At 38.2% G+C, this 16614-nt stretch overlaps 2 protein-coding genes across 4 annotated transcripts; both read right to left on the bottom strand.

Moving 5' to 3' along the window:
- Nucleotides 1-635: 635 nt before the first annotated feature.
- LOC116206087 (reticulon-like protein B11) lies at nt 636-3268 on the bottom strand. Of its 3 annotated transcripts, XR_004156634.1 has the most exons (7): nt 3108-3268; nt 2800-2980; nt 2260-2401; nt 2085-2154; nt 1822-1988; nt 1312-1365; nt 636-929 (listed from the first exon to the last, which is right to left on the bottom strand). XR_004156634.1 is itself a non-coding variant. In XM_031538845.1 (6 exons), exons 1-5 carry the CDS (start codon nt 3262-3264, stop codon nt 1822-1824), a joined length of 717 nt encoding a protein of 238 aa, XP_031394705.1. In that variant the 5' UTR covers nt 3265-3268; the 3' UTR covers nt 1185-1641. The 3 variants fall into 3 exon arrangements, 2 of the variants coding, with proteins under 2 accessions (XP_031394705.1, XP_031394706.1); XM_031538845.1 differs by lacking the exon at nt 636-929 and having other exon boundaries at nt 1185-1641; XM_031538846.1 differs by lacking the exon at nt 636-929 and having other exon boundaries at nt 1185-1365.
- Nucleotides 3269-6746: 3478 nt separating this feature from the next.
- Nucleotides 6747-9682, bottom strand: LOC116204116. Its single transcript, XM_031536197.1, has 8 exons — nt 9518-9682; nt 9239-9325; nt 8878-9105; nt 8531-8692; nt 8293-8337; nt 8113-8191; nt 7899-7966; nt 6747-7133 (listed from the first exon to the last, which is right to left on the bottom strand). The coding sequence occupies exons 1-8, from the start codon at nt 9680-9682 to the stop codon at nt 6747-6749; spliced, it is 1221 nt and encodes a 406-aa protein (XP_031392057.1).
- Between the last annotated feature and the right edge of the window lie 6932 nt (nt 9683-16614).

Genomic DNA, 16614 nt, shown 5'->3' with positions numbered 1-16614 from the left:
GGTACGGAACAATTATACGTCTAAAGTTCAATACTGAAATAATTTCAGAGATTTTCCTTGACTTGTCCACAAATTAATCACCTTGACTAACTATTTTTGCGCACATTATAAGTAAAAACGCAGTAGAGATTTGGTCGCGGGAGGTTCCCTCCCCCCCCCCCCCCCCCCCCCCGGGGGGCCAATGTTCCCTTCCCCTGTGTATTATTAAAAAAAGGCTTTTTAATTTTTTTTTTTAGAGATTAGATTAACAGAGTTCAGCAAATTTCAACGGTTATCTAATGTAGGATCAATTTGTCTGACGGAATGGACTAGAGAACCATTTTGATGGTAAAAATCTTTGAGGGACTAGATTGTTGATTTTTAAACCTTTCAAGAACCAAATTGATAGTTTTTTCTAAAAGAAAAAAATAGAAGAAAAGGGATTAGCATCTATTTTGAGTTTTTCTTTATTCGGATACGCACCCTGTTATTCAGAAACCTAATTGAATTTGATTAATGCAGTTGGAGTCCATTTTTCTTTTATTAAAAAAGAATATGCTCTCACCTAAGAGATAAAAAAAGTTCCAAATTCCACTCTCACTAATAAGATCTTATATATATATATATATATTACATAATCAAAAAAGTCCTGTAAGAAAAGGGAAAAAAATAGCTTGTATATCACTGTAACTTTATGTATATTCACATGATGGCCTGGCTTTCTGATCACTAGCCTAGTGTGCCCTACAATCTGGCTTCACGAACAGGTAACTCTACAGTAAGGCTTCATCAACAGACAGATAACCACTCAATCTGTATGAAATCTGTCCTCCGGAGATTGGATATCTCTTCTTGCAGCAGTCTGACATCATCGACGGCATCTCCCAAAATGTGTTCAAACATGACAATGTACCTCTGCTCTTTTTGGTGCTCTTCTTCTTGTTTGCTGCCTAAGACATATCGCCAGCACATGATTGAGACTACTCTATTTTGCGTTCTTCGTCTTACTTCAGATGGAACCAAACATACAATTTCAACTCAATTCTCCATATCCAACCATAGATATGACTCATATATTTCATTATCCTTAATTTTCAATATCCAATATATTCATGTACAACATTCGAAATCTGTTATGGTGCTTCTCAATATAGACGGACAATAGAAAAGAAAAAAGTCGAGGCTGATTGCGTAACACTCATAAGAGAAGGGGAAATGTGATGTGAATATGATATAAGATCTGAAGATGAACGATTCCAGGTAAGTTACCAAAGAAAATAAAAAACACGGCCAAAATACTTTCTATGACAATCACTTACAAGAAATATATACCTCAAATGTATCACGCAAGCAACTGCCCCACAAACCGAGGAAACCTCCACTCAACTGAAATAAAGCAAATCTAAGGTTAGAAACTGCAGATCAAACACTGGCAACACCATTGACCTCCAAGGCAGAAGGGACCATCATAACTCGATCATTTTCCTTGGAGTCTTTCTGGGTCCTAATGAAGACAATTTGGTGAAACTAACTTGCAGTCAAAACATCTAGAAATTGCATCAGTGGCTGTCCAATGCACACCAAAGCATGCATCTTTGTCTTAATCAATCAAAGGATTAACACTCTTCCACGCCTTTCAGTTTGCTCCTAAACCTCTTCAGCCTATAAGACATGCAACAAGATATGCTAAATACTTGCGACCACATAGAATGATATGATTTTATTTGGACAAAAGTAGGGCAATCATGGTGTTAACACCGAAACAAATAAGCTCGACTTATTTTCTATACGGATCGACTGCTATTCTTTGAAATGGGAAAGAGTAATTGACAGGAAACTTGCCTACTGAATCTTCTTTTCCTTATTCGAGGGCAACGGCATCTTCTTCAAGACATTATCAATGTTCCTGCACTGCGTTTGAATCACCCTGTTTGCGACACATAGCTTGGGGTTAATGTGGTCTTGGTACCTCTCATATATATAGGGAACTGACAGCGCAAGAAGAACCCCTGCATTGTCAAGTGGTCAAATACATCTTTGTCAATGTCTCGGAAGACAATAGTTGGAAAGTGACGAAAAATGAGGGAGTGCAGATATTCATTTACCGATATAAGCCAGAGTAAGAAAGTTGACCAGACTGCCTATGCAGGATAAAACCCACAATCCACAAGCAACCTGAACGAAGAGTGCAGGCAATGTGAACTCGTTTCATGATGACAAGGTATCGAAATATAAGGTTACTTCGTAATAGAAAAATTCGATAAGGTGATCATGCCTGACCTCAAGGAAAACCTTCAAGTTTCGACCAATAGTTATGTCATGTGCAAAGGAAAGCACATAATTGGCCGCTTCTCGCATTAGCTCCGCAAATTTACCAACAGACTCTTCACAAATCTCCAAATCAGGGAGGGGAGGTAACGGTCTGAACAGTTTAAGCTCCATCAATAGAAGAAAAGGAAAAACAATAAAAGCCTCAACTTTCTATTTAGGAAGTAACCCTCTGAATGTGAACCTTCATAGAAGTAACTCGAGATTTTAGCGCTTCTATCATGTTTCTCCATTCAACTTTAATTTAAGTCACTTTCACGGTAGGTAACATTAAATGTCAGAGATATATCTAAGACAAATACCTCAAAAACCTGAAGCAAACAAAAAAGTGATATTTTTATTGCAAAGATTACAGGTCCTAATACTGTGATACATTCATTCCATCTGAAATCAAAAGGGGAGTCAAGATCAAATGTTGAATGCCCATCTAATCAAAGCAATTAGCGGCCTCCATGAAAATCAAAGGCAAAAGACAGAACACGGCATTCTTACCGATTGAGGAGGGAAGCAGATTTAGCCCAGAGGAAGAGGATGACAACAAGAAGCAACAGGACGTTGGAGGCGAAAGAGAGGAGATTGTAACCAGCTCTTTCGAACAGGAACCACAGCGATGTCGCAGACGCCAGCACTATCACGCCTCCTCCCCATCTCCTCCAAAGGAGCAGATCGGCCACTACAATCAAATGCAAGCAAGTAATTAACTAGCTGATCGTACTCACACAACCAATCGATCGACCAAAAACCAGCTAAAATCAATGAAATCAGTTAAGTTTAGAGAGAGAGAGAGAGAGAGAGCGTACCGAAGCCACCGCCCAGAGCTTGGTGAACTGATACACGGCGCGGAGGAGGATCAGGCTCTCCCATGGCGGAACTTTGGGGTTCTTTCCACACAGACAAATCACAGAGAAAGTGAGAGAGAGAATGAGTTGAGATTTGCGACAACCTCTGCACGTGCATGGAAGCGGAAGGTGAAGCTGCCGCTGAAAGCGGGCCGGGCCTATCGGATGAGCTCAAAGATGGGCCATTTCGGGCCCAGTGGGGCCGAATGAGTTCGCCTACGAGAGAGCTCATAACCGCTTCTTCAACCTCTCCTCTCGTCGAAAGTTCAGGTCTCTACCTATATAGATTGGTTCAAACGGTTTGCCGTTTGTTCCCCTTATCTTGAGTTCGAGTGGTGTAAATGTAGAAAATTCACGCTGAGAAAACTTTATCCCTCAGTGAGCTGACTCAACTCAAATTAGTCGTAATTCAATTAAATTTCTGAATATCAGAGTTCACACAAAAAAAAAACTATTCGTATTGTATTAGAGATGATGTCTTCTTTTTTTTTTTAATTAAAAAAAATGGGAATAATAATATCGGAAGATACCAAATATTAACTAAATCGAGTCCAAAAATCTTAAAGATATTTGATCTTATATATTATTTCTTAAATAAGCCAAACGTTATCTTTAACAAACCCAGCTATTGGGCGTTAATGGCTTTTAATAGATATTCATTTCTGGGTGAAATTGCGTAGGGTTATGTATATGATTTAGCTTCGACCGTTTACTTTTTCTGGGCTGTAAGATATTCTCCCCCCTCAGCTCGGTTTAACTAAGCTTACCAACTATGCCTGTATTAAAAATTCTAGCTTTTGATTGACCCAAAAAAAAAAGACTGTGGCCTTTTCAATTAGAGAATTGAGATAAATTTGGCAAAATGATTGATACCATGATCTTGGCCGGGTAAAAAATACGATGAAATCCTAAAGATACTCTAGAAAGAAGCGAAATCTTGGCACTTATCCAATCCTTTCTTGTTCTTTTTCATTAAATTAAGCATTACTTACCAATATGATTAGTTGAACCGGTTCGATATTTATTTTGCTTAATAAAGATCTCGAGTTTACGTCTTTGTTAATACAAAAAATCTATGCTGAGAGAATCTTACTATTTAATGGATTGACCCAACTCGATTAGAAAAGACCGAGAGGATAGTGGGAAAAAGTGGAGGATTATTATATAGTTAAAAGGGATGTATATATACACTAAATTATCCATTAATTTCTAAAAAATCTAATGATTCATTCTTTTTTAGTTTACATTTCAGTGGCCATTTTCAATAACAAAATGTTACACCGACTTTCAATGCCCTTTTGCTCAAATGACATGGAAACAGGTTCTTATTCTTAATATTGGTGAATAGGGGTGGGAACGGATACCGGATATATCCGGAATCGGTCGAGGGTTCGAGTAGCTCGCATTGAAAATGAGGTAGAGTCCGGATATTAAAATCAGGAACCAATAAAAATCGGTTTCAGTTACGGTTCTAACCTACAGGATACCCAGAACCGGAACCGGTCGATACTTACTAATTAAAAAGAAAAAAACAAACAAAAGAGTAAAGTTACATAGCAGACACTAGATATAATAGAATGGATGAACTCAGTCTCAAGACTCTCGACTCTAGCTGCCGTTGTCTGCCTCCCACTCTCTTTCGACCTGTCTGTGGCCGTCGCCCCTTGCCTCCCGTTGCCTTGCATTCCTTTCCATCGGTCGTCATTCCCGTTGAAGCCTGCTGTGTGGCCCTGGACAGACTCAGTCACTCTCTCTTGAGTCTCGATAGTTGGCTCTGTGGGCTGTAGCTGTCGGTGACCAGCTCCGGTTGTTGCTTTGGCCAGGCCTCCGCCTCCAGACTCCACCTCGGCACCTCGAGTCCTCGGCGAGCACGAGCTGCTGCTTCTCCATCTCTACCTAGGCAGCTCAGGTCCTCGACGAGCACGACAGACCACGCTTCGATATATTCTCACTTCTCAGTCACTTGCTTTCCTTGTCTGCTCCTTTGATGGTGGCATTTAACTCTAATGTTCTTGTTCATGTATTCCGACAAGTACTCTAATGTTCATGTCTTGGACTTTTGAATTGGAAAATGTTAGCACAAACAGAGCCGATTCTAAGTACTCTAGGTACTGGAAAACAAAAAATTACAAGTTCCACCGGGTATCCAAAACCAATGGTATAATATAGGTTCCGGATAGATTTCGATTCTAGGATTCATCGGGGCAAGGTCCGGGTATCGTGAAAAAAAATAGAGTACCCCGGAACAAATCACCCCTATTGGTGAGTGGCATAGGCTGAGTCGCAGTGAATCATACCTCTCAGAAGGGTAAAGCTCTTGACAAAATAATTATTAAACTTGCCAGGAACGCGGTCATTTACCACGCGTGGAAGGTCAGGAATGAGAAACTCCATGGAGTCCTCACACCTTGCCTTGATCGTACCCTTTCGAGGATAAAAGGTGACGTGAAGTTAAGTTTGTATTGCCATCCCAAACATCGAAAACAGAATCCAAGCCGACAAGCTAAAAGTGATGCTTTGTGTAACGGACTTGTGGTTTGGATTGAATTCACGTGGGATCCTCGTGCTCTCGAACAATCTGCAAAAAGGTAAGGATCAGGTAGTGACCCGATTTCCCTCTCTGATGCAAAAAGGGGAGGATCAGGGTGGTAGCCTTATTTCTTTCTCCAATGCTCAAATCAAAGTAAACAATAGACTTTCTTTGATATTTATACGTGATCATGAATATATTTGTTACCTTGCTTAATAGGATTCTTGATTCTTGATACCTTGCTTAATACGATATTACCCAGATATCGTATCTCCCTAATTCATGAAAGATACTCGGTCTCCACACTGACCCATGCAAGTTGAGTGCTTAGCCGGGCCCTCATGGGACTCTAGTAAGCCGAGCCGAGCTTCACCCCTTAGTGCTTTGTTTAATATATTCGCGGTTGAAGATGAGAGTCCGGACATTGCATAGCGTGGGCCGGCAAGGTTGCCACTACTGTTGTCCACCATTTCAATCATTAAAAAAAAAGAAATAGAAATACCCTATGTTTTCTTTAAAGGAAAATACCCTATGGTTGACTAAACAATCAATGTGCTGAGCTTGACAATTACCCTTTCCATTATATTTCAATGAAAATTTCTTCAGTATGTTCCCATTTATACGATCTAGCGATAGCCAAGTATTTCGAGAGCCCGGTCTTTACGTTGCCATGGAGAATAAGTAGCACAAATTATTTTCTTTTTCCTGAATAAGTGGTGGATCAATGCTCGAACCGACTAAGCTACAGGACCTATTGCGGCACAAAGTTTATTTTGTTATAAATATCATTTGACTAGCATATGTCGGGGTTGAGTAGAGCATGTCCAAGACTCAATCGCAATCCAAAAGCTTATGCTGATTATTGCTTCATTGAGCCTGGTCTGTAAAGTTTCGGATATTGTGTACCATCAATTTGTTCCAGTCCGAAAGCTACAATCCTGTAAAACTATTTATTTAAATAAGAAAAATCATATATTGAATGGCTAGAACATGAAGTACATGAAGCTTGTATGAATAGCTTAATCATTTCCACTTTTATTCAATAATTCCACCTATTTATGACTTCACTATTACGGGCATTGCGCTGAGAGTCCGGAACCCCCGAAGTAGAAATGAGTTCCGAAATGTATGCCCGAAGGTCCCATCACTAGGTCATAGCATTGACGCTTGGTCACAGACGACACCAAGGCTTCCTTGGGCACTGATCGCATTGGACCATTATCTTGGATGAAAGCAAGGTTCCTGATGTATGCCGATTTTGTAAAGTATCCGTCACGAGGGAAATGACCACTCCCCATTTGAGTCGCCGTGTGGTGCCCAGACTTTTGGCTATTATAAATTTCACCACCCCAAGTTACGGCACTACCACCACCAGTTAGACTGTTGAAGATCGAGCCAGGCCAGTAACCCATATTCTTATTATACACTCGGAGCCACCAGTTCTGCGTAGCCAGATCCTAATACATATATATATATATATATATAAAAGATAATAATAATAATTGTTAATACATTCGTGCTAGGCTTCAAGATTAACGGACCAAGAACTATCGATACAATTTTTTTCCTTCTGGGATGAAATGAATAGGATCACCACCTCTTCATATTTGATAAATAAAGATAGATTGGATGACACTGTGCATGTGATGAAATTGAAAAGAGAAACATACATATATAGTAGACCAAAGGAAAAAAAAAGATTAAATTCGTCTTGGCCCGCATTTCCTTACTGAAAATAATATCATGAGGAAACATGATATTTAAAAATTCTACAATAATATATATAAAAATTGGAATAAAAATATATCCATACAATATTATATACTTTTACAATAATTTTTAACTGTATATTTGTCATTTGAAATGGTAAAAAGAATATATTATTTTTTCGGTGAATAAAGAAAAAGAATATGTAATTGAATATAATAACTTCCTATAATGTATGATTCAGAATAGGTGTAAAATATTTCAAGTATAAAAATTTATAATGGTAAATTCTAATGGGGAAATTTAATATATTTTTCTGAGATCGTTCCCCTTAAATAATGACTCTTATTTCAGTAATGTGAATTGAAAAAATTCATACCGAAAGAGTTTTACCCATTCATGGTCAATCCAACTCAAACTGAATTAGTTAAAGTCCGATGGACTTTCGGATGATGGGGTGAATGCCGAAAAAAATTAAAAGAATATGATTAGGGGAAAGAAGAACGTCTGTTTACCTGTTTAATTTGTATATCTACTGAAAATTGCTTCCCGCCATAGGTGGATATTGATTGAAAGACAAAACCTGTACAAATATATAGACCAATTTATTTTAGAATATCTTTAACTAATCTCCTTATTTTTTTCATTGCCATTTTTGTCACGGTTTAGACAGATATTAATTGAAACGTATAAAATATTTTTAAAAATGTATTTATTCGGGAACATTACCAGGAGCAAAGTTGTTGTTTGCTAGCACGAATCCTGGGCAATCAAGGTTATAGCAGCCTGTTGATTTGTATGCATCACTCTGATGTCGTAAATCATTCACAGGAGAAAACAAAATGAGTACCGAAGAATCTCGAAAGCGACTAGCGAAGCAAGCCGTATAGAATGGATTGAGTAACTCACGGTCCAGTATGTGAAAAATCTTGTAACCGGCGAAGAACCAAGGACCTGAAACAAAAGGACAATGTCTGAGTAATCCGAGAGGGTTAACTAATAAGTAAGCAAGTGCAACGTTTATATGGTACGCATTTTCGTCACGTATACTAATTTGCTTACCGAGTACTAACTAAAATTCAACCAAAACAAACAAACAAAAAGTTGGTTGCAGGATTAATCATCATTAAGATTTAATTTGACGTACTATCCATCCAGCCTCTACGGTGTTGAGGTTTTCCCCTGAGCCTGCAGAAATCCAAATCTGGGAGACGCTGATTTCTCCGATCTCTGTGGAAGGATTCCACACATTGTGGTGCGCTTGGCTTCCACGGAAGGTCCCCTTACCGTTCGTCTGCACAACTGCGTACTGATTACACATGAAAATATATATATTAATGACGAAGCAATAATGATGCACATCGATCGTTTAATAATATACATAATATATATCGAGATTCCATGATGTAGTTATTATTAGTTTAGTATTTCCTTTTTCCATATTCGAGTGTGTTTTATATAGTCGACCGAAGCAAAGAAACAGCTAGTACGTGCCTCATGTCCTTGTCTGAAATCGGCTAAGATAGAAAAGGATTTGTTGTGGCTGCTTTTCACGTCATCAACAAGGAACGATGGAACATAATCCTTAACATTAGGGCCGTTCTCCGATGTCTTTCTGATAATAGGGACGGTTTCTTCGGGGCAATCCACGCCCCATTCTTCCAATTCGGCCGGCAGCCCTTGCAAATGACTTTCACCTTCTTCTAGGAAACTCGGTTTCATCTATAAAATTCGATTGAATTTGTTACTATATATAGTAAATGCAGAGCTTGGTTAAATTTAGATCCGAGTGAGAGAAAAATTCACGTTAGAATCAATGACAGTCGAGGAAAGGTGCTAAAAGAAGGAAACTTACCTGTATGGTATGGTTCTTCAGTAGAGGATGGTCGAAAGCCGGTTGTTTGTGAATATCGACACAATCGACCACATCACCACCACCACTCTGAGTAGCCAATGAAAAAAAATCAAATATACTTAACTATATGCATATTCAATGATTCTCCTCATGGTAACTGAAATCTGTGACTCGAGATTATGTCACCGGCAAAATATTTGGTTATGCCTCATTTAAAATAAGGATGAATGCTAGAAATTGAAAGGAGAATGCAATACTTGTACCGAAATGAGATGTAACCTGAACAGTTTTTACGGTTCCTCTGGGTGCCCTAGCAAACTCGACATCGTTTGATTTACCGGACAAAGTTAGGTCTCTTCTTGCTGGAACTGGATCAATTACGATCGCAGTTATCAACAAGAATATCCCAACTACAACTTCTCTTCTTCTTTTGCAAGTCGCCATACGTATAGTATCCGTAGCTGTATCTAGTGTGGTAGAAATGAGAAAAGCCAGGGAAAAAAGGATCAACCACGAGTCTGGAACAAAACATATACATCAACTTGTATTTATATATATACTATTATGGGTGTTTTTGGATTATACAACTGTATACTAGGAGTATCTTGTATTTTTGGTAGTTGATAGTCAATACTTTTGGTAGTCTTAGATTTTGGCCATTTTAGCAATTGCTTTCCTTTTCTCTGTAAAGACGGTATAATTTATTTATTCTGTACTTCGACTGAATGAAAGCTGATTTGGCTCTTTTCAATCTTATTATAGACATATATATTATATGCACAAGATGCATAAGTATTTGCATATATTCTAAATATGTCAGAATCAATTTCAGTAGGTTGGGGTTGCATGTGTATATGAACTTTAACTCAGCAGCCCCAAAACAGGATGGATAAATTGAAACTTACCATTTACTCCTTTTCCACCTAGACATGACCTTCCTTAATTTCTTTATGTATGTATGTATGAATCTTACGTTTGTTCTTGGATTTTGTATATATGTATGAACTTGCTCGCCAGGTCATTTGAGGTAAAATTATCTAAAATTTGCTCATTGGGTTGTGTATATGTGTATGATCTTAACTCGACATCCCAAATTAAATAGGAATAAATTGAAATTTACCATTTAATTTTTTTTCCACCGAGCTATGACCTTAATTTCTTTATGTATGTATGTGTATGTATATGTCTTAAGTTTGTTCTTGAAACAAAGCAGGAGACCCGCACTATGCCCGAGATATTAAACATAAGATTATATCAGGCTTCAGCTCCATAATTCACCAAAAAAAAAATGTTTGGTTTAAAAATTCTACGTGCGCTACGCAGTATCGTATTAGTTACTTTTTATTCCTTAAAGTATAAATTAACAATAATTATTTATTGTATTGCGTGATAAATATCGACTAATGCAAATTATAGAACCATTCCCCTCTTACAGGCCGGGTGCAATTTTTTCATATTTGTAGATATACTTATGAGATTCTAATTTATTATATAATGTGACATTATAATGAATTGTAAAAAAATATAATTACAATTAGAAAAGTTAATAATCTTCTTTTTTTTTTATTGTTTTTAACGATGTTACAATAGATTAATTCTTAAAGGGGCTAGGAGATATTAATAATATTTATAGAAATTATGCTTAGGCTATCACGATAATAAGTTTTTCAAAAATATATAAATAAAGGGGTTGGGGCTCATTTGCCCCCTAAATTAATATATATATATCTTGATAAAAGACCCTAAAATCCCCAAATAGAAAGAAAAGAAGCGGCATTTTGGTCTTTTACCAAGGTATATATATATATACACGCAAATATTAATTTAGAAAAAAAACAGAGAGCAAATAAGTGGCATTTTGGGTCTTTTATCAAGGTATATTTCGACTTTTCATTAGCTGGCGAATAACAATTTCATTTATGTTAATTTGGGCATGATATTTTACAACCGAAAGTTTTGGAAGTGACAGTAATTGAGGTGAAAAAGTTTGGGGAGCAAGAATGATAATAACCCTTGTTTTTTATGTTGGGCTTGTCCCGGATTGGGCTCTCATATCTGTGGGCCTCAGTTTACCTCTTTTTGGGCCCTTTTGTGGGGAGCCCACTAGGTCTTTGGAACAGTCACAGAGTAATTGCGTAGGACACAAAACTTCTCGATCAGGCCCGCTCGCATCACTCTATTCGTGGACCCACCGTTAGTTACATGTCGACTTCATCTTAGGTAGATAGTTCATCTTCGCGCTTGGTGTTCGACTGAAGAAGCCAATCATCACTCACAGTTGTTTGTTTCGGAATTGTGCTGTGTGCTTTCGGATATTTGGCTTCACGGCACTACCTCAGTGAATGTATTAAAGAGAGTGTTATTGTTATCACATTATTTAGATATAGCACTTGGATGTTCTCTTTACTTCGATTATCGCTCTCTTCACATAAGGCATATGGTAATTACGTGAAGTTAAGTTACTGCCGCGTATCTTTCCCCTGCTAGTATTATGATTGATCTTTGATTTGGAATATCGAAAAGCGGAAAAGAAAACTGGACAGTGTGATTCTAGAGAAGAGGATGTTTGAGGGCCGGTTGATCATATATGTTTAATTATAAAGTCGATAATGACACCATATTCTTCATCCTGTTAAACAGTCAACAGACGCATCCTTTAAGAACCACTTTAGATATATCTATCAGCAAACAAGGCGCATAAGTCTAGAAAGAGATAGAAAGAGGGGAATATCTTCGATGTTCGGCCTTAATATTGAAAAGGGATGTTTTGAAGTATACGAAGGAATCAGTTGCTGAGGCCCAAAGCACTGGATGCAGGAAATGCATTAGATGCCGGTTGTATTTCTGTATTGATTGCGAAGTGCCTTGGCATCATAATTTGAGCTATGGAGATTATAGAAGATCCAATCCTAATATCGTCAAGTCTCTTGCGAGAGAAAACATGTGGCGGCAATGCGAAAAGTGCAACCATATAGTCGAACTTGTTGATGGGTTTTACCACATCACCTGCTGGTAGATGCCCCTTCTTGTTCTGATTCTTATTGTCACTGTTTGCCTTTCTCTTCTTTCAATCAATGACTGCGTCGTTGCAATAGGAAGCGCATGGACGGGTTCAGAAATATATTGAAAATTTTGCCTGTGTCATCAAGGAAACTCTAGGTTGTCATTTTACGATATTCAAGGCTTAGTTTAAGTTCGTGAAATTTCACTGTCCATCAGCAATAATCAGAGGATTTCTCTTAAGAAAGGTATTGGAGATCTTGTTAGTATAGGAAAGATTTTGACAATTTTATCTTTCCAAGTTATTTTTATTCTAGATCATTCTGTTCTATGATTTTTGGTATTTCCTTTCTCTTGTACGCTAATTCCTTATGCATGATAGGAGGGCTGTATATATGTGTCACAAAGTGTATAGTAAACAAGAAGAGAAATAATACAGAGAGCTCTTCATCATTTGTTCCTCTACTGAAATTCGACCCACTGTCGAATTTAACATGGTACTAGTGTTAGTGATATGCCCTAAATCCTGATTTATGTATTTGGATAATTCCTATTATGACAATAAAGTTTATTCTATTATTCGTATATTGTCTATATTTATTAGAATAAATTCCTTAAGATATTTTGAATACTTCATTCTTAAAGAGTCAAGAATATGAGTGACGAAATAATTCGGTAAAAATATCTTTAAATTATTCACGATCGTAGGAGACTTAACTGGATATTATTTCTCCAGATAGATCGCCACCTCTGTCTGTATCGGTGATTAGTATGCGAATACTAATGAAGATGGAGTAGTGAGTCCCATGCTATCTGATAACTGTTATTAGGATAGACAAGTGGATGCTTATATGATAAGTAGTCGAACGTGACGTGCAAATAATATTCATACGGTAATTTACTAATGTCAATGAATGTTATTTGAATCGCTATTTCATGTATAGGTGATTAGAATTTGCTACTGCTAATGTATTTGTGCTTAGCATGAGTATTCAGCAGATAATGATTCTTGTTAGTTATACTTGGAGGTAGGTGTCCGATCAAGATGGGATTCACTAACCTGAGTAAATAGGGAAAGGGTCCTATGGAAGTTTGTTTTGTTCTGGATCGAGAAATCTTCTGCCGGGGTAGATAGACTCGAAAAGAAATGAGTTTCTGTTCAAGTTTTACAGATCTAAGAATGAAATTAGAGAGTCCATACGATCGGCTATAGAGTTTGGCATTTACCATAACTCTGGCTAGATCGAGATCAAAGGGATTCAGCATATACGATCAAAGATTTATCAGAATGTTTCAATTATATATTCGTCATCATTTGGATTGTCACGATATGCTGCTAGGTGTCACTTGTGAACTTTGGGAACCAAGGACATTTTGAGAATTATGCTTTCGGTTACAAAAAGAGTTTTCGGTAGTATCAAATGAGTAGATATTATAATCTCATTGCCATTTGATGATGAACCCAGTTAATCACACACATTGAGCGTGTCTAAACCGAAAAAATAATTAATTCTAATTAAGGAAGTTAATTAAGAATTAATTATCAAACGAGGCTTGCAATGCGGTTGCAAGGGTGCTAGCACATCCTAAAGCCGAGTTCAAATCAAGGATAAATGTAATTAAGCAAATACAATAGTTTCCTTATTTGGAGAGTTTCTATAAATAGATTGTTTATTGGTGGAAACTTGTGTCAAGGACTTGTTTGATCTTTCTTTCTAACTATAAGGGCAAGTCATTGGATGACTTAAATTGTGAGGACTCATTTGTGATTTGTTAATTAATGAGGATTAATTAATAATTGCATTTTAATCCCTAGGGTAAAGATATATATAAATATGTTCTTACAGTTAACCCTAGAGCGATCTATCAATTAGACCCGATATTAGTGAGAGAGAGAGAGGAAGTTTTCGGCTGAGGTAATTCAGTAGCTCAGCCGCACAAATTCCAAGGCTGATCGGGGTCTTTTTGGGCTCCAATTCAGCGTTTCGGTATTGTCCTTGACGTCCTTGAGGCGGTCCTTTCATTCAGGGACGATTCCATTCGTGATCGGTGACCTAAATCGGAGTGTACGGGTCAAGAGGAGCGTAAACTCGATGGAGACGTGCTCGTGTGGACGAGCTAGAGATAGGACACTTGGACGGTTAGTTTGATCGATTTGAATCGACAAGGTTAGTATAAAAGTCTAAACTTTTCTTGTGGATTTGATATGTGATGTTATCTATTCATTGAAAAGGCGATTCTTATGTCAATATATGATCTTGAAGTTTTGATTAAACGAGCACGCGATAAAAATTTGATTTTTACCGTAATTAACTTTTCCGCTGCGCATGTGCTCGGTTTTTTAACAATTAGAGCATTGAAAGGGAGAAATAAAAGAGTGGAATCATGTCGGACAAGGAACCGATTGATGTGACTTCGCACTACTTCGTGAGTTATTTAGACAACCCAGGTGTTGCCCTCATCCCTGTGGTTCTCAATAGACAGAACTACCAGACATGGGCGAAGGCGATGCTTAGAGCGCTCGAGTACCGGTTGTGGAAGATCAATAATTCCATGACCTGTTCATGGATTTTTAATTCACTCAATAGGAGCCTACAAGGAGCAGCCGTCCATGCTAGCGACGCCAAGATGATGTGGGATGAAATTAAGCAACAGTTCACATGAGGCAATGCTCCCTAGGTTCAACAGATCAAGACAAGTATATGCAATCTAAAGCAATCGGGACAGCGGGTAATCTATTACTACTTGAGCCTGAAATCGCTCTGGGACGAGCTAAAAGGCTATCTCGAGACAGTTGAGTGCACTTGTAGTGGCTGAACCTGCGGAGCTACAGACCAGATGGCTAAGAACAAGGAGATCGAGAAACTCTACTAGTTTCTGATGGGGCTCAACTTGGAAATCTACACGATGGTACGATCCTAAATGCTGAATATGGACCCTTTACTTCGCTAAATATTTTACAAGTGGCAAATGAGGAGTTATGTTGGTTGATGACTTGATGAGGGTGCAACGAGCACTTGGAGTCCTCAGCTTATTATGCAGGTGACTAAACACAAGCGAGAGGGCCTAGAATTCAATGCGACTATTGTCGAAAAACCGGCCATCAAAGGTCAGAATGCTGGAAGCTTCACAAATATCCTGCAAATCGTGATTCCAAAGGAAAGGGAGGAAGCTGGTCCAAGCAAGGGAATTCATCAAAACGGTATTATGTGCAGAAAACTGATGGTCACAGAGGGCACAAGGCTCAGTTCGCATCAACAGAAATTAAACTGGGGCAGTCCGCAAGTAAGGCGACTGCACATCACGCCCCTGCAGCCACGGCACATCATGCTGTCCATGGAAGGAACATCACGATCATGGGCATATTAGAGGATCAACTTCGTCAGCTAGTCATAATCTTTGATGATCGCGAGTCCCGTTTGAGCAGATAGCCGATAATGCTATTTCATCTAATTATTTTATAGATTGGGTCTTAGACACGGGTGCATTAATGCACATGACAAGAATGTTGGATTACGCTCGGACATGAAGGAGCTAACACACGATCTCAATTGGTATTCCAGATGGCAAGTCTGTGTTTGCCACCAAAAGTGGCAATGTTTGTTTACCCAATTTTGTCCTAAAGAACGTATTATTTATTCCCGGGCTTGATTGTAACCTGATATTAGTTGGGAGGTTGTTAGTGGACCTTGATTGCATATTGACATTTTATTATCGATTTGTGAATTACAGGACCGGGCCACGGGGAGAATGATTGGATCAGTTGAGCTATGGATGTAGGTGTATTTGGCTCAAGCAGGAACCATCTTCTTCTGCTTACATGGTCGTAAACAAGAATGAGTCTGTTTTGTGGCATAAACGCTTGGGTCACCCGTCTTGTAAAGTCCTACACTCAATTCCTGGTGTTTCAATAAAGTCAGATAATAAGTTTGTTTGTGATGCTTACGCTCGTGCAAAGCTTTCGATTAGTCCTTTTCTCAGAAGTTTGAATAATGCTAAGACATGTTTTGATTTAATTCATGGAGATGTTTGGGGTCCTTATCGTGCAACCTCTTTATCTGGTGCTCGGTACTTCCTTCCTTTGGTTGATGACCATAGTCGGTGTGTGTGGGTTTATTTGATGAATGATAAAACTGAAACTTATAAGTCCGTGGTTGGCTTCTACAATATGATAAAGAATCAATTTGGAAAATCAATTAAGGTTTTTCGATCTGATAATGGTCGGGAGGTTCACTTCTAAAGCCATGCGTGACGTTTATTATGCAAACGGGATAGTTCATCAAACATCTTGTATAGACACGCCACGACAAAATGGGTGTGTGGAAAGAAAACACCGACACTTGTTAGAGATGCACGATCTTTGCACGTTGATGCAC

The sequence above is a fragment of the Punica granatum genome, chromosome 4 (assembly GCF_007655135.1).
Source record: "Punica granatum isolate Tunisia-2019 chromosome 4, ASM765513v2, whole genome shotgun sequence".
NCBI classification, from domain to species: Eukaryota; Viridiplantae; Streptophyta; class Magnoliopsida; order Myrtales; family Lythraceae; genus Punica; species Punica granatum.
The sequence above is the reverse complement of the archived record's forward strand: the minus strand, read 5'-3'. Positions and strand labels throughout refer to the sequence as shown.

Coding starts and splice junctions, on each gene's coding strand:
- LOC116206087 (XM_031538845.1), bottom strand. CDS start 3,264: ATGCACGTGCAGAGGTTGTCGCAAATCTCAACTCATTCTCTCTCTCAC. Junction 2,402..2,799: donor TCTGCTTCCCTCCTCAATCG/GTAAGAATGCCG, acceptor TAAACTGTTCAG/ACCGTTACCTCCCCTCCCTG. Junction 2,155..2,259: donor ACTTGAAGGTTTTCCTTGAG/GTCAGGCATGAT, acceptor CTCTTCGTTCAG/GTTGCTTGTGGATTGTGGGT.
- LOC116204116 (XM_031536197.1), bottom strand. CDS start 9,682: ATGGCGACTTGCAAAAGAAGAAGAGAAGTTGTAGTTGGGATATTCTTG. Junction 9,326..9,517: donor GAACCGTAAAAACTGTTCAG/GTTACATCTCAT, acceptor TTGGCTACTCAG/AGTGGTGGTGGTGATGTGGT. Junction 8,338..8,530: donor CCGTAGAGGCTGGATGGATA/GTACGTCAAATT, acceptor CTTTTGTTTCAG/GTCCTTGGTTCTTCGCCGGT.